The 17,786-nt window shown below is 36.2% G+C and overlaps 1 protein-coding gene across 10 annotated transcripts in view; it reads left to right on the forward strand.

Moving 5' to 3' along the window:
• Window positions 1-15,985, forward strand: part of SMARCA1 (SWI/SNF related, matrix associated, actin dependent regulator of chromatin, subfamily a, member 1) — a 95,911-nt gene extending 79,926 nt beyond the window's left edge. For 4 of the 10 annotated variants that reach the window (XM_064361264.1, XM_064361256.1, XM_064361257.1 and 1 more), the window contains 2 exons: window positions 14,036-14,146; window positions 15,249-15,985. In XM_064361264.1, coding sequence (XP_064217334.1) covers window positions 14,036-14,146; window positions 15,249-15,320 — 183 coding nt within the window. In that variant the 3' untranslated portion in view covers window positions 15,321-15,985. Of the gene's footprint in view, window positions 1-14,035; window positions 14,178-15,180 lie in introns of all 10 variants that reach the window. The other 6 variants (XM_064361258.1, XM_064361261.1, XM_064361260.1 and 3 more) reach the window with 4 other exon arrangements.
• The last annotated feature ends 1,801 nt before the right edge of the window (window positions 15,986-17,786 follow it).

The raw sequence follows: 17,786 nt of genomic DNA on the forward strand, positions 1-17,786 counted from the left end.
TCTGTTAAAAATGAAGACATTTCTGTCTTTACCTTCTAGAAAGTGGAATTTATTATTTCTAAATAATCTTCAAAACATGCCGTAGTTTATTTTATATTTAAATATTTTAATTGAAAAGTTATATTTAGTATTTTTTTCTATCATATTAAATTTTTATTTCTTTTCTAGTTAATGGATAATTTTAGCTTATGTTTCTGGATTAAGAGTATAAATAATATATTTTAAAATACATATACATTTGGACCTTCTTTTTAGAATATTTCATAATATCAATAATTAGGGAATTATAGAAATGGATTGATAGTTCTTGATGATCTTCTTTCCTCCTTTCATTTTTAATGACTGTTCTATGTGGTGAATCACATTCACAGTCTAGAAAGAGAAACTGCACGCTTTGAAAGAGGCACTTGTGATTTCTGAAATAAAAAGAATTTGTTTCATTGAAAAACCCCATCTTAGAACTACAGAGAATGCAGTTTGATTCATTATGTGAGTGTGTCACTGTGTTCAAATGAAAATCTTACTAATGATTGAACTGAGCTTACTAAAGTTACCTTTAAAAAGTCTTGCTTAAAGATGACTACTTTCTCAGAGACCTGAATGGTGTGAAATGCATCTTATAAAAAGTAGAAACCTTAATAGTTATATTTTATTCAGAGATCTCAAAGTACTGAATTCATGGTTCCTGACTTACCTAACAGTCATAAAGTGCTTAAAAGCATGAACTTCCACTTCTAAATATGCCTCACTTTGAAAGCCTTCAGCTAAAGGTTGCAGATTTCTTTGAGGCTCTTTTTCATTTAAAAATGCTAGCTATACAAAAGAGAAAATGACTTTCAGTTCAATTTCTCTGTGCTAAAAGGATTGTGATTTCTTTCTCTGAGAACTTGTGTGGTCTTTAAGTAAGTAATCAGTCTCTATTGAACTACATAAACAAGTAGGAAGGATATGATCAACTTAGCTTTTTAAGCTCAGAGCATATGAATTGCCCTACCATTTTCTTTCTAAGAAAACCATTTTAGAATGAGGTCATAGTCTTAGGATAGTCAAAAACTATCGGAGTTAAAAGGACTTTTACCAAGTAACCGTAAGAGGAAGTAATACTCTGTATTTATATAGTAACTTTTATATAATGCCTACCAATCCCTTTACCAACCTTAGCTTAATTTTCTTGCCACTTCTTTTAGGAAATGAATGTCAGTATAGTATCTCTGTTCATTTAGTGACAGACTAAACATGACTGGGAGATTCGAGAAGAATCTGAGAGGTCCAAAAGATCTAGCACATTAGTCAGTTTACTGCAAAGGACGTGTAGAAAGAGTACCCAAAATTCAATCAGTAATTCCTTGCGCCTTCTTAGGTACTTCTAAGTAGTAGTTAAAGTAGAAAAAGCAGAATTTAATTCTCTGAGACAGGGAACATTTCTTGACAGAACCATTTATTGCATTATTTGCAGGGTTGCTTTGACTCTTAATTATAGTTTAAAAAAATTCTTACCTTTTTACCTCTGGGGAGCTTTTTCCTTTTCCAGCCAGCTCAAGAGCCTGCATGTGCATTGCCTGTGGCCATGTATATGTTGGAGTTGAATCGAGTATTAATAATTAGTCATTACAATTACCCTGTCTTTTGTAGTAGTTTAAATGCATTTTTCTGATAATATCTCAGAAAGAGAATCACACACTGTTGTATACAATGTAATAAAATTTCATTGCTGTTTGTTTTCAAATCACAGCTTTGTTATAAATGAAAGTGTTTTCTATTTAAAAGGTAAGAAAATGACATTCTCCTTTAGAATTGTAGGAGAAAAAATACTTTTTAGAAAATATTGCTTTAGTTCTTTATTAGCTTCCCTATTTTTTGGCTTATCATGAGGTTTTAAATATTAATTAGGTTATTGGTTCAGCACAGGATATTTTATAAATTATCAGTCCAGTCAGAAATGGATTTTCTTTATAGGCACTTTAGAAAAATGACAGTCAAAGTAAAGCCAACTTGTTCTATAGTCACAGTAACTTCTATTTGTTGCTTATGGAGTGTAGTCTAGGAAATTTCATAAGGAAAGACAGCTACTCATGATTTTAACTTCTGTGTTAGTACTTAATTGTGTGATAACAGCTAATATTGATTTTTTTTTTTTAAGAGGGAATCTCGCTTTGTCTCCCAGGCTGCAGTGCAGTGGCGCGATCTCAGCTCAGTGCAACCTCCGCTTCCTGGATTCAAGTGATTCTCGTGCCTCAGCCTCCTGAGTAGCTGGGATTACAGGTGCACGTCACCATGCTGGCTAATTTTTTATATTTTTGCTAGAGACAGGGTCTCACCATATTGGCCAGGCTGGTCTTGAACTCCTGACCTCAAGTGATCCACCTGCCTCAGCCTCCCAAAGTGCTGAGATTACAGGCATGAGCCACTGCACCAAGCCTAATATTGATATTTTAGAGAATTACATTCGTAGTAGAATATGAAAAATATGAATACATCATTGGTTAAATTAATAAACTATAAAATGTACTGATATGTTCTTCTTGACTATAGAATTAAAATATTTAAAACCACAAATATTTATGCACTTAGGAATGTATTACTTCCTCATGCACTTAAAAGACTAAAATGTTCTTTTCTTCTTAAAAAAAGTTTTTTTTTATAGAAACAGGGTCCCTCTCTCTGTCGCCCAGCTGGAGTGCAGTGGCATGATCATGGGTCACTGCAACCTCAAACTCCTGGACTCAGCAAACCTCCCACCTCAGCCTCCTGAGTAGCTAGGACTACAGGCACGTGCCACTGCATGCAGCTAACTTTTTTAGTTTTTGTGAAGATGGGGTATCACTGTGTTGCCCAGACTGGTCTTGAACTCCTGGGCTCAAGCAGTCCTCCTGCCTTGGCCTCCCAAAGTATCAGGATTACAGGCATGACCCACCATGCCTGGCCACAATTACTTATTATTATTATTTTTTCTTTGAGATAGAGTCTCACTCTGTCACCAGGCACCAGGCTGGCATGCAGTGCTGCGATTTTTGCTCACTGCAACCTCTGCCTCCCAGGTTCAAGCAATTCTCCTTCCTCAGCCTCCCTAGTAGCTGGAACTACAGGCGCGTGCCGCCACGCCCAGCTAATTTTTTGTATTTTTTAGTAGAGACAGGGTTTCACCATATTGGCCTAGATGATCTCGATCTCTTGACCACATGATCCACCCGCCTTGGCTTCCCAAAGTTCTGGGATTACAGGCATGAACCATCGCACCCGGCCTCACAATTATTGATAGTTATATTTAAAGAGATCAGCATAGCATGTGACCCAGAGTAGGTGTTCAGTGAATAAATGTGCATAGAACTGTTGTTTTTCAATTTGCTTCTATCCCATAGACTCCTACAGTTCAGATTTGGATAGAATGCAAGCAATATGCCAATGGATTGGAGTTCATTTTACTTTTCCTTTAATCTACCTTTTTTTAAAGGATAGACTTTATTTGGCTATCATCCCTGCAGCTTTTATTTATTCATAAGCTTGAATAGCCAGTAATAAATGTCATGTGTTTTATTATGCAACAATAGTGTTTGATTTGTGACCTTGAACTGTTGTAACAATCTGAAATGAAATACATTTAATGCACTAACAGGAGTCCATTTAAGGTATTTATACTTACATGTTATCTTGTGAGGAAGTGATATAATATTTTTTAAATAGCAATGCTTAAGCATCAATTATGTAAAATCATCATAACATTTAATACTTGTTTGTGAAATGTAGGTTATGTTTCTTTGAATGTTAACTCTCATATAACTGCCCATCTGCATTCTAGTATAGACTGCCATTGCTTTTTGGTAGTATAATAGAGATTCAAAAGTGTCTAGGAATCCTGGAAAATATACTGCAGAATGTATAGGTGAAGACATTGATTAAAAAAGAGCAAAGGTGAAACAATGTCCATTTTGTTTTACTAAGAACTGTAGAAGAAAATTCTGACCTTTTAGAACTTTACCTAGAAATTCAGAGGCACAAAAGCAGAGTGCAGTTTTTTGTGTGCCCTTGCTCATTCAGCTGCTTTTGACTTTCAACCATAACAGGCACAGACCTTCTGTCATTCAGACTTAGGTAGGCTTAGTGTCTAGGATTTTAGTACATAGGAAATGTAATGTGGAGCCTCTTTAATCTCTTTCAATAAGTCACTTCAAGTCTACTGATGCTTTCTCTGCCTTTTGAATTGATGCTTTGAAGCTGAGTATTGGAGCAAAGGATATTTGAACTTAGTGCCTGGGATGATTGATATTCACCACACACTAAGGGGCAGTGCCGCTCCCTGCAAATGTTACATCATTTATTAAATGTAGAGATACACATCCGAGTGTTCAAAAATTGTAACTTGGGTGACTTTGCATTGAATAGAATCATAAACCATTAAAAAGGTATGGAGAACCAAGGCAGCACAATTTTGTTTAAAGTGAAGCTAAGTCTGTAGTTTAAAACAGGACTTGCAAACTGGCCCACCACCTGTTTTTGTGTGGCCTAAACACAAAGAATGATTTTTATATTTTTTAGTGTTTGAAAAAAATCTAAAGAAGAAGGATATTTGGCAATATGTGAAAATTATACGAAGTTCACACTCTCGGGTTCATAAGTAAGATTTTCTTGGAAAATGGCCACACATTTGTTTATCTATTATCTTTGGCTGTTTTCATGCTACAGTGCCAGAGCTAAATAGTTCCGACAGAGACTCTGTGGTCTACAAAGTCAAAAATATTTGCTATGAGGCTCTTTATAGAAACAATGTGCCCACACCTGGCTTAAAAGTATGTGTAAGAAAGGTGGAAAAAAAGTAATATAATCAAGGGTTGATATAAGTGTTATCCAGGTCTTTAAGAAAAGGGTTTAGTGAAGGATGGGTATATAAAGGAAGAGGATATTTAGCCTTTAAAGAGGAGTATGTGGGGACCTATGGGTACTTGTGATGGAGGCATGGGAACTTCCTTGAAGGAATGTCATATGGAGAAGGAAACCAGCTTGTTCTCTAATGTCTACAAATTTAGAGAACCAGTTATTGGAAACTATGAGGTAACAAATTGTAGCTTTGCATAAAGGAACATTTCTAACTTGCCCAAAGTTGGATTAGGCAGCCTTGTGACGTAGTGAGTACCCCATCATTGGAAGAATTCAGACAGGCTGGACAACTAATTAGCAAGGACCTAGTAGTAGGGATTCAAGCATCAACCTGAATGACTTTTGAAAGTTCCTTTCTCATCTTGAGAGTTTATGATTTTATGAACTCATACTATTCAGAATTTGTATCAAGAAAAGATTTCTGAGTACAAAGTACACTTTTGATCACCTCACTCCTCCTGCTCAAAAATTTTTAATAAGATCCTTTTGTCATTGGAATTAGGTAAAAATTTTAAGTTCTTTGCTCTTAGTTCCCAGGTTCTTTGCACAGGCATACATTGGAGATATTGCAGGTTCAGTTCCAGACCACCACGATAAGGCAAATGCCACAATAAAGCAAGTCACATGAATGTTCTGGTTTCTCAATGTATATAAAAGTTTTGTCTATAAGGCAAGCCAATAGCATTTTGTCTTAAAAAAAGTAATTACCTTAATTAAAAAATAATTGATTGCTTAAAAATTTTAACACTCATCCGAGCCTTTAGCAAGTTGTAATCTTTTTGCTGGTGGAGGGTCTTGCTTCAGTGTGAATGGCTGCTGACTGATCAGGGTGGTGGTTGCTGAAGGTTGGGGTGGCTATGGCAGTTTCCTCAGAGAAGACAACAATGAACTGTGCCACAGTGATTGACTCCTTTCATAAAAGATTTATCTTGGCATGTAATGCTGTTTGATAGCATGTTACAGTAGAGCTTCTTTCAAAATTGGAGTAAGTCCTCCCAAACCTTGCCACTGCTTTATTAACTAATTTTATATATTATTCTGAATCCTTTGTTGTCATCTCAACAGTGTTGACAGCATCTTCACCAGGAGTAGATGCCTTCCCAAGTTAACTACTTTCTTTGTTCATCCATAAGAAGCAACTCCTCATCCATTCAAGTTTTATCAGGAGATTGCAGCATTTCAGTCACATCTTCAGACTCCACTTCTAATTCTAGTTCTCTTGCTATTTCCATCACATTTGCAGTGACTCCCTCCACTTAAGCCTTGAACCCCTCAAAGTCATACATGAGGATTGGAATCGTCTTCTTCAAACTCTTAATATTGATGTTTTGACTTACTTCCATGAATCACAAATGTTCTTAATGGCATCTAGCATTCTAAATGATGAATCATTTCCAGAAGGTTTTCAATTTACTTTGCCCAGATCCATCAGAGGAATCACTATCTATAGCAGCTATAGTCTTACAAAATGTATTTCTTAAATAATATGACTTGAAAGTCAGAATTACTCCTTGATCCGTGGGCCGCAAATGAATGTTGTGATAACAGGCATGAAAAACATCCATATCCTTATACATCTATTTCCATCAGAACTCTTGGGTGACCAAGTGCATTGTCAAAGAGCAATGATACTTGAAAAGGAATCTTTCTAAGAAGTAGGGTCTCAACAGTGGGTTTAAAATATTCAGAAAACCATACTATAAATAGTGGTGCTGTCACCCCAGGCTTTGTTGTTCCATTTCTAGAGCTAAGGTAGAGTAGATTTAGCATAATTTTTAAGGGCCTTATGTTTTTCAGAATAATAAATGAGCATGGGCTTCAATTTAAAGTCATCAGCTGCATTAGCCCTTAACAAGAGTAAACATGTCATTTGAAGCTTTGAAGTTGGGCATCTGCTTTTCCTCTCTAGTTATTAAAGTCCTAGATGGCATCTTCTAATATTAGGGTATTTTGTCTCCATTGAAAGTTTATAGGTTAGTGTGGCCACCCTCATGAATTATCTTAGCTAGATTTTCTGGATAACTTGCTGCAGCTTGTCCATCAGCACTTGGTGCTTCACCTTGCACTCTTATGGAAACAGCATCTTTCCTTAAACTTCATGAACCAACCTCTGCCAACTTTAAACTTTTCTTCTGCAGCTTCCTCACCTATCTCAGCCTTTATAGAATTGAAGAGTTAGGATCTTGCTCTGGATTAGGCTTTGGCTTTCAGGGAATGTTTTGGCTGGTTTGATGTATCCGGACCACTAAAACTTTCTCGATATCAGCAATAAGGCTGTTTTGCTTTCTTATCACTTGTGTGTTCAATGGAGTGGCACTTTTTTTTTTATTATACTTTTAAGTTCTGGGGTACATGTGCAGAATGTGCAGGTTTGTTATGAAGGTATACACGTGGCATGGTGGTTTGCTGCACCCATCAGCTAGTCATCTATATTAGGTATTTCTCCTAATGCTATCCCTCCCCTAGCCCCCCACCCCCAACAGGCCACAGTATGTGATGTTCCCCTCCCTGTGTCCCTGTGTTCTCATTGTTCAACTCCCATTTATGGGTGAGAACATGCAGTGTTTGCTTTTCTGTTCTTGTGTCAGTTTGCTGAGAATGATGGGCATTTGGGTTGGTTCCAAGTCTTTGGTACTGTGAATAGTGCTGCAATAAACATATGTATGCATGTGTCTTCATAGTAGAGTGATTTATAATCCTTTGGGTATATACCCAGTAATGGGATTGCTGGGTCAGATGGAATTTCTATTTCTAGATCCTTGAGGAATCGCCATACTGTCTTCCACAATGGTTGAACTAATTTACACTCCCACCAACAGTGTAAAAGCATTCCTATTTCTCCACATCCTTTTCAGCATCTGTTGTTTCCTGACTTTTTAATGATCGCCATTCTAATAGGCGTGAGATGGTATCTCATTGTGGTTTTGATTTGCATTTCTCTAATTACCAGTGATGATGAGCTTTTTTTTCATATGTTTGTTGGCCACACAAATGCCTTCTTTTGAGAAGTGTCTATTTATATCCGTTGCCCACTTTTTTTTTTGAGACAGAGTCTCGCTCTGTCACCAGGTGCCAGCCTGGAGTGCAGTGGCACAATATTGGCTCACTGCAACCTTCGCCTCCCGGGTTCAAGCAATTCTCCTGCCTCAGCCTCCTGAGTAGCTGGGATTACAGGCACGTGCCACCACGCCCAGCTAATTTCTGTATTTTAGTAGAGACAGGTTCTCACCATGTTGACCAGGATGGTCTCGATCTCTTGACCTCGTGATTCACCTGCCTCAGCCTCCCAAAGTGCTGGGATTACAGGCATCCTTTGCCCACTTTTTGATGGTTTTTTTTTTCTTGTAAATTTGTTAGGTTCCTTGTAGATTCTGGATATTAGCCCTTTCTCAGATGGATAGATTGCAAAAGTTTTCTCTCATTCTGTAGGTTGCCTGTTCACTCTGATGATAGTTTCTTTTGCTGGGCAGAAGCTCTTTAGTTTAATTAGATCCCATTTGTCAATTTTGGCTTTTGTTGCCATTGCTTTTGGTGTTTTAATCATGAAGTTTTTGCCCATGCCTGCGTCTTGAATGGTATTGCCTAGGTTTTCTTCTAGGGTTTATATGGTTTTAGGCCTTATGTTTAAGTCTTTAATCCATCTTGAGTTAATTTTTATATAAGTTGTAAGGAAGGGATCCAGTTTTAGTTTTCTGCATATGGCTAGCCAGTTTCTCCAACACCATTCATTCAATAGGGAATCCTTTCCCGATTGCTTGTTTTTGTCAGGTTTGTCAGTGATCAGATGGTTGTAGCTGTGTGACGTTATTTCTGAGCCCTCTGTTCTGTTCCATTGGTCTATATATCTGTTTTGGTACCAGCATCATGCTGTTTTGGTTACTGTAGCCTTGTAGTATAGTTTAAAGTCAGGTAGCATGATGCCTCCAGCTTTGTTCTTTTTGCTTAGGATTGTCTTGGCTGTCTGGGCTCTTTTTTGGTTCCATATGAAATTTAAATTAGTTTTTTTCTAATTCTGTGAAGAAAGTCAGTGGTAGCTTTATGGGGATGGCATGAATCTATACATTACTTTGGGCAGTATGGCCATTTTCATGATATTGATTCTTACTATCCATGAGCATGGAATATTTCTCCATTTGTTTGTGTCCTCTCTTATTTCCGTGAGCAGTGGTTTGTAGTTCTCTTTAAAGAGGTCATTCACATCCCTTGTAAGTTGTATTCCTAGGCATTTTATTCTCTTTGTAACAATTGTGAATGGGAGTTCAGTCATGATTTGGCCCTCTGTTTGCCTGTTATTGGTGTATAGGCATGGTTATGATTTTTGCACATTGATTTTGTATCCTTAGACGTTGCTGAAGTTGCTTATCAGCTTAAGGAGATTTTGGGCTGAGATGATGGGGTTTTCTAAATATACAATGATGTCATCTGCAAACAGAAACAATTTGACTTCCTCTCTTCCTGTTTGAATACCTTTTATTTCTTTCTCTTGCCTGATTACTCTGGCCAGAACTTTCAATAAAATGTTGAATAGGAGTGGTGAGAGAGGGCATCCTTGTCTTCTGCCAATTTTTGAAGGGAATGCTTCCTGTGGAGTAGCACTTCTAATTTCCTTCAAGAGTGTTTCCTTTGCATTACCAACTTGGCTAGTTGTTTAGCTCAGGAGGCCTAGCTTTTGGCCTGTCTCAACTTCCTCACTAAGCTTAATCATTTCTAGCTTTTGATTTAAAGTAAGACTTTTCCTTTTACTTGAGCACTTAGGGGCCATCTTAGAGTTATAATTAGCCTAATTTCTATATCATTGTGTCTTAGGGAATAGAGGGAAGCCTGACGGAGGAAGAGAGATGGGTGAATGGCTGTTTGGTGGAGTAGTCAGAATACACACATTTATAAACAAAGTTGGCCATCTAATATGCGTGTGATTTGTGGTACCCCAAAATGATTATGATAGTAACATAAAAGATAACTGATTACAGGTCACTGTAACAGATATAATAATAATGATTTTTGAAATATTGTGAGAATTACCAAAATGTGACACAGAGACATGAAGCAAACATACCCTCTTGGAAATATGGCACCAATAGACTTGTTCAATGCAGGGTTGCCCCAGAGTTTCAATTTGTAAAAGCACAATATCTATGAAGCTCAGTAAAGTGAAGTGCAATAAAACAAGATACGTCTGTACTTTGATCCTAACTTAGCTGTATTCATCACTCATGCTGTACAACATTTCCCAAGTTGATTTCTACCAAACGTCCGGATGTGAAAATAGATGATATGCAGAACAAGAGTTCTGTGTTCAGATAGAATTGGGACATGCTGATGATACTGAATCCTGCCATTCACACTTCCACTCTGCATTAGAATGCTAAAAGCTCTGAGAAGTCCTATCATAAAGAAATTTGATTAACCTTTAACAAATCCAACATTTCCCATACACGTTTGAACCCAGAAATTTTTTCACTACTATTAACACTACAGAGCAGTTTTCCATTTGTTATTTTCCTATTCTCTTCTGTTGTCTTTATTGTTTTTGCATCTCCTCTTTTCCTCTTGTGTGCTATTTTTCTCCAACTTCATTTTTAAATCCAGTGTGGAGAAATAGTGAGAGAAAGAGATAATTAGACTATAGAGTTTTGGAAACAGTTCGAGGTTCTGTGAAGAATTCCCTATAATACCCCGCAAAATAGAAAGATTAAGTGGTACAGTAATCTAGGAGAATATATGAAAGGAGAAATTATAGAAAAAGAATGTGCTTTTGACATTATGAAATTTCTCATGGTCATTTCGTAGTCACTTCATTATTCAAAAAATGAGTCATTTTTTATTGGTAATCTCGCCTTTCTTCTTCTAACTTCTAGTTTTAGCTAGTGTTCTATTTATGATAACATATATTGCCTTAGGCAGTCATGAAGCATGTGAATAAAAAATGGAGTTGGTATCACTAGAGAACATGACATAACCTATGCTAGGAAGGTAACACCCATACTTGTCCATTCCTCGATGTCTTTCTCTAGAGTCTTAGATTAGTTTTCTGTCTGGAGTAGTTATTGACAGGTTAAAAAGAATGAAGGTAAGAACTAATTACACAGTCCATTTATAATCATTTTGAGGTATTACATTTCCCTGCATAGGAGGCTATCTCAAAAGTATTTGTTTTTTTCCTGAATCACCCACATGACCCATGAATATGTATCTAAAGATATCTCCAGTCACAAGCAACTATTACTTATTGAGAATAACAATAGCCAGAGGATATAGCTTAATGATTCACGAATCAGCTTTACATAAAGACTCCATTTAGTCTCCCTAGAAACCAATGGATCAAATCTCATCAGGGTCAACTTAGCCCTTTCTATAATAAACAAATTGAATAACATGCTGTTTAATTTGTATGTGTATTACTGAATGAAGCTATGAAGAATATTTGGTCTGCATACTAAAGATATCACTATTGTTTTGGTAAGTAAGGAAAATTTCAAAGTTATTGTTTCTAAATTATTTAACCCTGAGTAATTGAAGATACACAAGAAACTTGAACGTGTCAGTGTTATGTAAGATTGTTTTTAATAGGTAAACAATAATTCATTAATTAACAACTTTTTTCTGGCTAGACTCTCTGGTTTTCTGCCTCCTCTTGGGCTTCATTTAGAGCCCAAAATTCATTTGCCTGAATAGTTGATATTATTTTGTATCTTATATTTCCTATGTTGTATGCCATTTTTGGGGGATTTTATTTGGGAAGATAAAACTGAATTTTAAACAATTTTCCGTTCTTAAAAATGTTACAGATTGCCCAAGACTTAGATTTTCATTGCAGAAAATTTGGAAAATTCAGGCTAGTGTCAAGAGAAAAATAAAAGTTATCAATCAATGGTTCTACTCTCAGAGATAGCTGCTGTTAACCACTAGTAACATTGTTGTTAATATTCTTTTAGCTATTTCTGTGTATATGTGTATATAGTAATATGTGTCTGTGTATTCTATTTCCAGATTACCAAAATTGTAGTTAGTTCCCAGTTTAACACTGCTGTACACATTCTTTTGTAAATCTTTGTATACATCTCATTTCCTTACAATAAGTTTCTAGGAATGGAATTGTTAGGTCAAAGGGTATGAAAATTTTAAGATCCGTCGTTGAAATTTCCAATTTGCTTTCAAGAAAGGTAGTGTATTAGTCAACTTGGGCTGCCATAACAGAATGCCGCAGCCTGGGTGGTTTAAGCCACAGGAATTTATTTTCTCATCCTTTCCAAGACTGAAAATTCAAGATCAGGGTGCCAGCAGGGTTGGTTTCTGGTGTGGCTTCTCTTCCTGGCTTGCCGATGGCCACCTTCTGCACATGATGTTCTCATATGGCCCATTCTGGGAGTGCATGCAGAGAAAGAGAGATCTTGGATGTCTCTTTCACTTCTTACAAGGACACCAGTCCTATTGGATTAGGGCCCCACCCATATGACCTCATTTAACCTTAATTACTTCCTTAAAGGCTTCATCATCAAATACAGTCACATTGAAGGTTAGGGCTTCAAATGAATTTTGCAGAGACATACTTCAGTCCATAGCATATGGTAACATTGACATTTCATCATCAGTGAATGAAAATTTCCATTTCTACATCTTATTGTCAATACTAGATATATGTAGCATATATGTGCACATGCACACAAGCATGTACATATCATTGCTAATTGGATGAAGAAGGCATTGTTTTATTTTGCATTTCTTTGGTCATTAGTTGCTGTCAAACTTGATTTTAATGTTTGGACTTTTTTTTTTTTGGTGAGTTTTCTATTCCTGTACTTTGACCATTTGCATGTGTGTGTTGGGGTTGTTCTTAATTTCCAGTAAACCTATATTCTGTCTTGAGTGTTTAGCTATTCTGGCAGACATTTTTGCTTATACAGAAAAGGAATCATATTTAAAAATATTATTCTTTGATATTAAATTATTATTTACCTTTAAAATATAGTAAAGTGTACAGGGTTAATAATATATGAGATTCCATATTAATGAATCATGTTTAATGCTCACCATACATTCATAAAGAGTATTTATAGTTTGCATGCATTGATTTGCTAGCAGTGAAATGTAGGTAGTGGCAAGGTTAATGTAAAAATCTTTTCAGGTACTATTTGCTCTGAATTAACAAATAAAGCAGTGTTTCCTGTGATGTAGTCCCCAGAACTCTGATCCCACAAGATGTCTGGTGAGAAGAGTCTGTTGGTTAAATATTTTTGACAACTGCTGCATCCTGACGCCCTGCCTAGTGGTTCAAAGTGCACATAGGGAACTGAAAGGCTCTGAGAAGCCATGTAGTAAATAAATCTGTTTAACTTTTGTAAACTGAGTACTTCCAAAACTTATTTTGACCATAGAACATCCCCTTATATTTTTTGTTTATGTGATATATGTTAACTTTTTATTTTGAAATATTTATACATTCACAAAAAGTTGTAAAGAAAATGTACAGGGAGGTCCCATGCAACCTTCACCCAGTTTTCCCCAATAGTAACATTTTGCAAAACTATAGTAAAATATCACAACCAGGAAATTGACATTCATATAATCTATAGAGTTTGTTCAGATTTCATCAGTTATATATGCACTCATTTGTGTGTGTATGTGTGTGCACGCAGTTCAATGCAGTTTTGTCATATGTAGAGTTGTGTAACCTCCACCACCACAAGACCCCATTGTGCGCTCTCTTTACAGTCACACCCACCCTCTCTCCTCTCCCTAGCTCCTGGCAACCACTGATCTTTTCTCTCTTTCTATAATTTTGTCATTTAAGGATGTTATATAAATGGAATAATATGGTATGTAACCTTTTGAAATAAGCTTTTTTTATTTTCACTTAGCATAATTCCCTTGAGGTTCATTCAGATTGTTAACTGTATTAATAGTTCTTTTCTTTTTTATTGCTGAGTAATAATTATATGATATGCTACTATCATGATTTGTTTAACCAGTCACCCATAAATGACATTTACCCCCACTCCTTGTATTTGGTGGAATCTATTAATACCCTGTGTGAATATTGTTCTGAAGAATAGCAGTTTTGGAAATTCTGTATCACAGAAATCATGCAGTTAAATAATTGTCAGCCTTTTAAATATTATGATTGGGTTGCAGAAATTAAAAATCTTTTTATTATTTCATTTAGGAATTCCAGAGACGCTGTAACACTCTGATTTCATTGATTGAGAAGGAAAATATGGAAATTGAGGAAAGAGAGAGAGCAGAAAAGAAGAAACGGGCAACTAAAACTCCAATGGTAAAATTTTCAGCATTTTCCTAACTTTTAGGTAGATCCCATTTTTTTTTACATAATTAAAATGCCTATATTATGTTTAATGCCATAGTGATACCTATTAATAATAGCTGGTTTTATGAAATGCTCATTTGCTTTGGACAGAAACAGAATTACATCACAACCACGTTTCTTATTTGTTTGTAGAACATATGGTTAGGAACTTCCTAGTAACTAGGCTCTGTGTTTTAAAAAATTACTCATGAACCTAAGCAGAAGTATGATACAAGGGAAATCTTTTGGATTGAGACTAGAGCTATCATGGGGGTAGCAGAGGGATAGGGGTGGGATGGGATGGGGCTGAAGTTGAAACTAGGAGTTCTGATTTGATCAAGTAAGTTTTCTGATGTTTGTGGAACCATGAGTACAAATGGGAACTCTGAGCAGACAACAACTTGGCTTGGTAATAAATGAACTGTTGAATGATAGGATAACTTGATTTTAATCCAGTCAGGTTGCTTTGTATAGCTGTAATTTAAGATATTCTTTAATAGATCGTATTATTTGAGTGTGGTTAAGTAAACTGCCATATTTCATCGAATCTAAGATGCCTTCTATTGTAAGACACAGCATTATTTTATGTACCACTGAGAAAAATGCCGCCAGGTGTAAATTGTCATCAGTTGTAAGATGCATCCTGATTTCAGAGATGCTAAAATGTGAAATAAATGTGTATCATAGAAGATATGAAATATGGTATGTTAAAACCTATCAAAAGTTAAAAAAATATATATATATACTCATAAATAAAATTTTGCCCAGATGGCATTAAGTAGTCCTTTAAGAGATGAGAGTACATTTATAATACCATGTGTAAGTAGATATTTGATGACTATTTTTGATGGGTGTTTTATGTCTTTTCATAAAAAGAATTATCTTTGAAGGTTATTTTACATTGGGTTATATAGTTTGTTGGGCTATATAGAACATTAACTGTGAATATAACATTTAAGTGAATATTCATGTTAAAATTTTTTTTTAATGCATTTACATCCTAGATTTAACATTGTTGGGCCATTTAAAATGTGCATATTGGAGCAGAACATTAAATCTGTTTCCATTTTAGTCACAGAAAAGAAAAGCAGAGTCAGCTACTGAGAGCTCTGGAAAGAAGGATGTCAAGAAGGTGAAATCCTAAAGCCTAGAAATAAAGTTTTAAATGGGAAACTGCTATTTTCTTGTTCCCATCTTCAAATGCTAATTGCCAGTTCCAGTGTATTCATGGTACTCTAAGAAAAATCTCTTTGGTTTTGATTTCTTGCATATTTTATATATTTTACAATGCTTTCTACCTGAAATGTGTAGCTTTATATTTTATGGCATTCTAGTATTTTTGTGTACTGTATTTTGTGCATTTCATGTCTTCATCAAAATCCTCTCAGTCCTTGTTCTTTTGAAGCTTGTGCTGAGGTTTTAGCTTTTCTATGTTTTATATGCCGCTGCTTTGAAAGAGAACCTAGATTCTATAGTTGTATTATTGTTGTTTCATACTTTAAATTTATATGGCTGTGGAAAAATGAATTAAAATGATTTGAGGAGAAAGACTTTTTCACTTCTTTGTTGCTTTCTTTTCTATTGAGTCTGGGCTTGTATGTGTTACTGCATACTGTGATTAGCATAATAATTGTTTCTTTGAGGTCATCTAAATATTTTTTTCCTAAAGGAATAAAGGGTGAGGAAAGAGAAATATTAAAAAAACTAATATTTGATACTGTGCTTGCTGTCAGTATGCATTACATTTAAATTATTCTCTAAATATTCAAGTGGGAAAATATAATAAAGAAATGTCTATAAGAAATTTAATTATTTCCTGTTTTTTTGTGCAGTAGAAAGTAGTTGTGTTTACTGAATTGTATTGCTTACCACTGTGTATTTGGTTCAAAGTTAAAGCTTTGCTTGCTGACTTGTGTGTGATCTTCTGTCCCATAGAGCCAGTTCAGCAGGGCCTGGGTGTGACATGTAGAATTATTAACAACTAAGTTTAGAGTATGAAATAAGCACCATGCATGCAGAAGAAGGGGGGCTGTATTTGTCAGGATTACAGTTATGCTCAGGTACAATCTCAAAGTATCAGAGGTTTTACACACCAAGAGTTTTTTTCTTGCTCACACTACATATCTCATGCAGGTCAGACGGATGTGGGAATGGGAAGGGATCTGCTCCACACAGTAACTCAAGGTTCCAGGATGACTAAGGCTCTGCTATTTTGTGGCTGCAACATCTGGGACATGTGGCACTTAGGCTCTTTACTGCCTCAGCTAAGAAGTGACACATAGCACATCCACTTATATTTCATTGCCACCAAAGTAGTCATGTGGTCCTATGTACCTGAAAGAGGGCTGGCAAACGTAGGGAAATGAATGGAATGTCTTACATTACTGCCTCTGTCACAGAGACTGTCAGTTCAGGAATGAACCTGCGTCTGTTACATGAAACTTTTAGTGTGGAATTAATCAGTCTGGGTCAGGTTATAAGAAAGCAGGGAAAATGGATCTGAATCTAGTGTGAAATACACAACAAATAAGCAAAGCTGAGAATGCAGGATAATTATGTCAGTTACCAAAACAAGGTTTGGACCATCAGAGAGTTGTCTCTTCCACCTTCCAAGATCTTTCTCATTTCCTATCAGACTCTGTTTAGTGTATTACTGGCAAATTCTGGGTAGCTCCGGAATGTAAGTAAGCATTCTTCACATCCTCAGTCTTTTCGTAGAGGTTCCAACAGAGGAATAGGTCTTCTAGAACAACAACCCACTGTCTATTGGACTCTTAAGTCTCCAATCATTGTCCAGATTTTATATCTCTTACTGCCATGTTTCTGGTTGCATTATTTTTACTGTTTCCACTATTAGCACTTAGACTCTTGTACCCTATTGGGGGTTAGGGTGAAATTGGGGTGCTATTAAGAGACAAGGTTGGGATGATATTATATCAGGGGACCAGTGATACCCAAATTTGCCCTTGGCTTAACTGCCTTTTCTGTAAGACCTACAAGGGAGGCTAAGGTAAGCAAAGTAATACTTCACACAGTAGCTGGTGCTTTGGCTCCGAACTCCAGAGCTCTTCAGCCCAAAATCTAACCTTGGAATTTTCCATTCCAGTGATATGAATAGCTATAGTTAGTCGTCTGTGCTGGATAAAATGATACCAGAGAATTTTACTGATAACCCCAAGTTCTGTGCAGTAGAAAACAGCCTAATAATGGTTTGGACTCTGCTCAGTCAGTTCAGCCTTTCTTTTCCTAGGGAGCAGTGAAGATGGTGGGTGGGAGCAGGTACAGTTAGAATCTTTGAGCCCCAACATGGACATTTAACAATCTCTACTTTCTTTCTCTGGTAATCTAGAGGGATCAATAGCTGAGCTAATATGTGACTGTCTACCTTAGGGGAGAAAATCTGCAGGTAAGTTCTTGTAGCCTTTTCATGGAGCCATTTCCCTGGTCTATATCATGGCTCTTATGAGTCTTTCTTAGACCAAAGAGATGTGAAATTCAGCTCCCCAAGGCCTTCAATGAATGCTTCTGATGTCATACTTAGAAACTTGTGAAATAGTTTTATTCAGGACTTAAAGACCACACTGTATATTTAGTGAAAAATCCATCACAC

Source organism: Aotus nancymaae, unplaced genomic scaffold (genome assembly GCF_030222135.1).
Source record: "Aotus nancymaae isolate 86718 unplaced genomic scaffold, 86718_ANA_hifiasm-v0.15.2.pri h1tg000004l, whole genome shotgun sequence".
Classification (NCBI taxonomy): Eukaryota; Metazoa; Chordata; class Mammalia; order Primates; family Aotidae; genus Aotus; species Aotus nancymaae.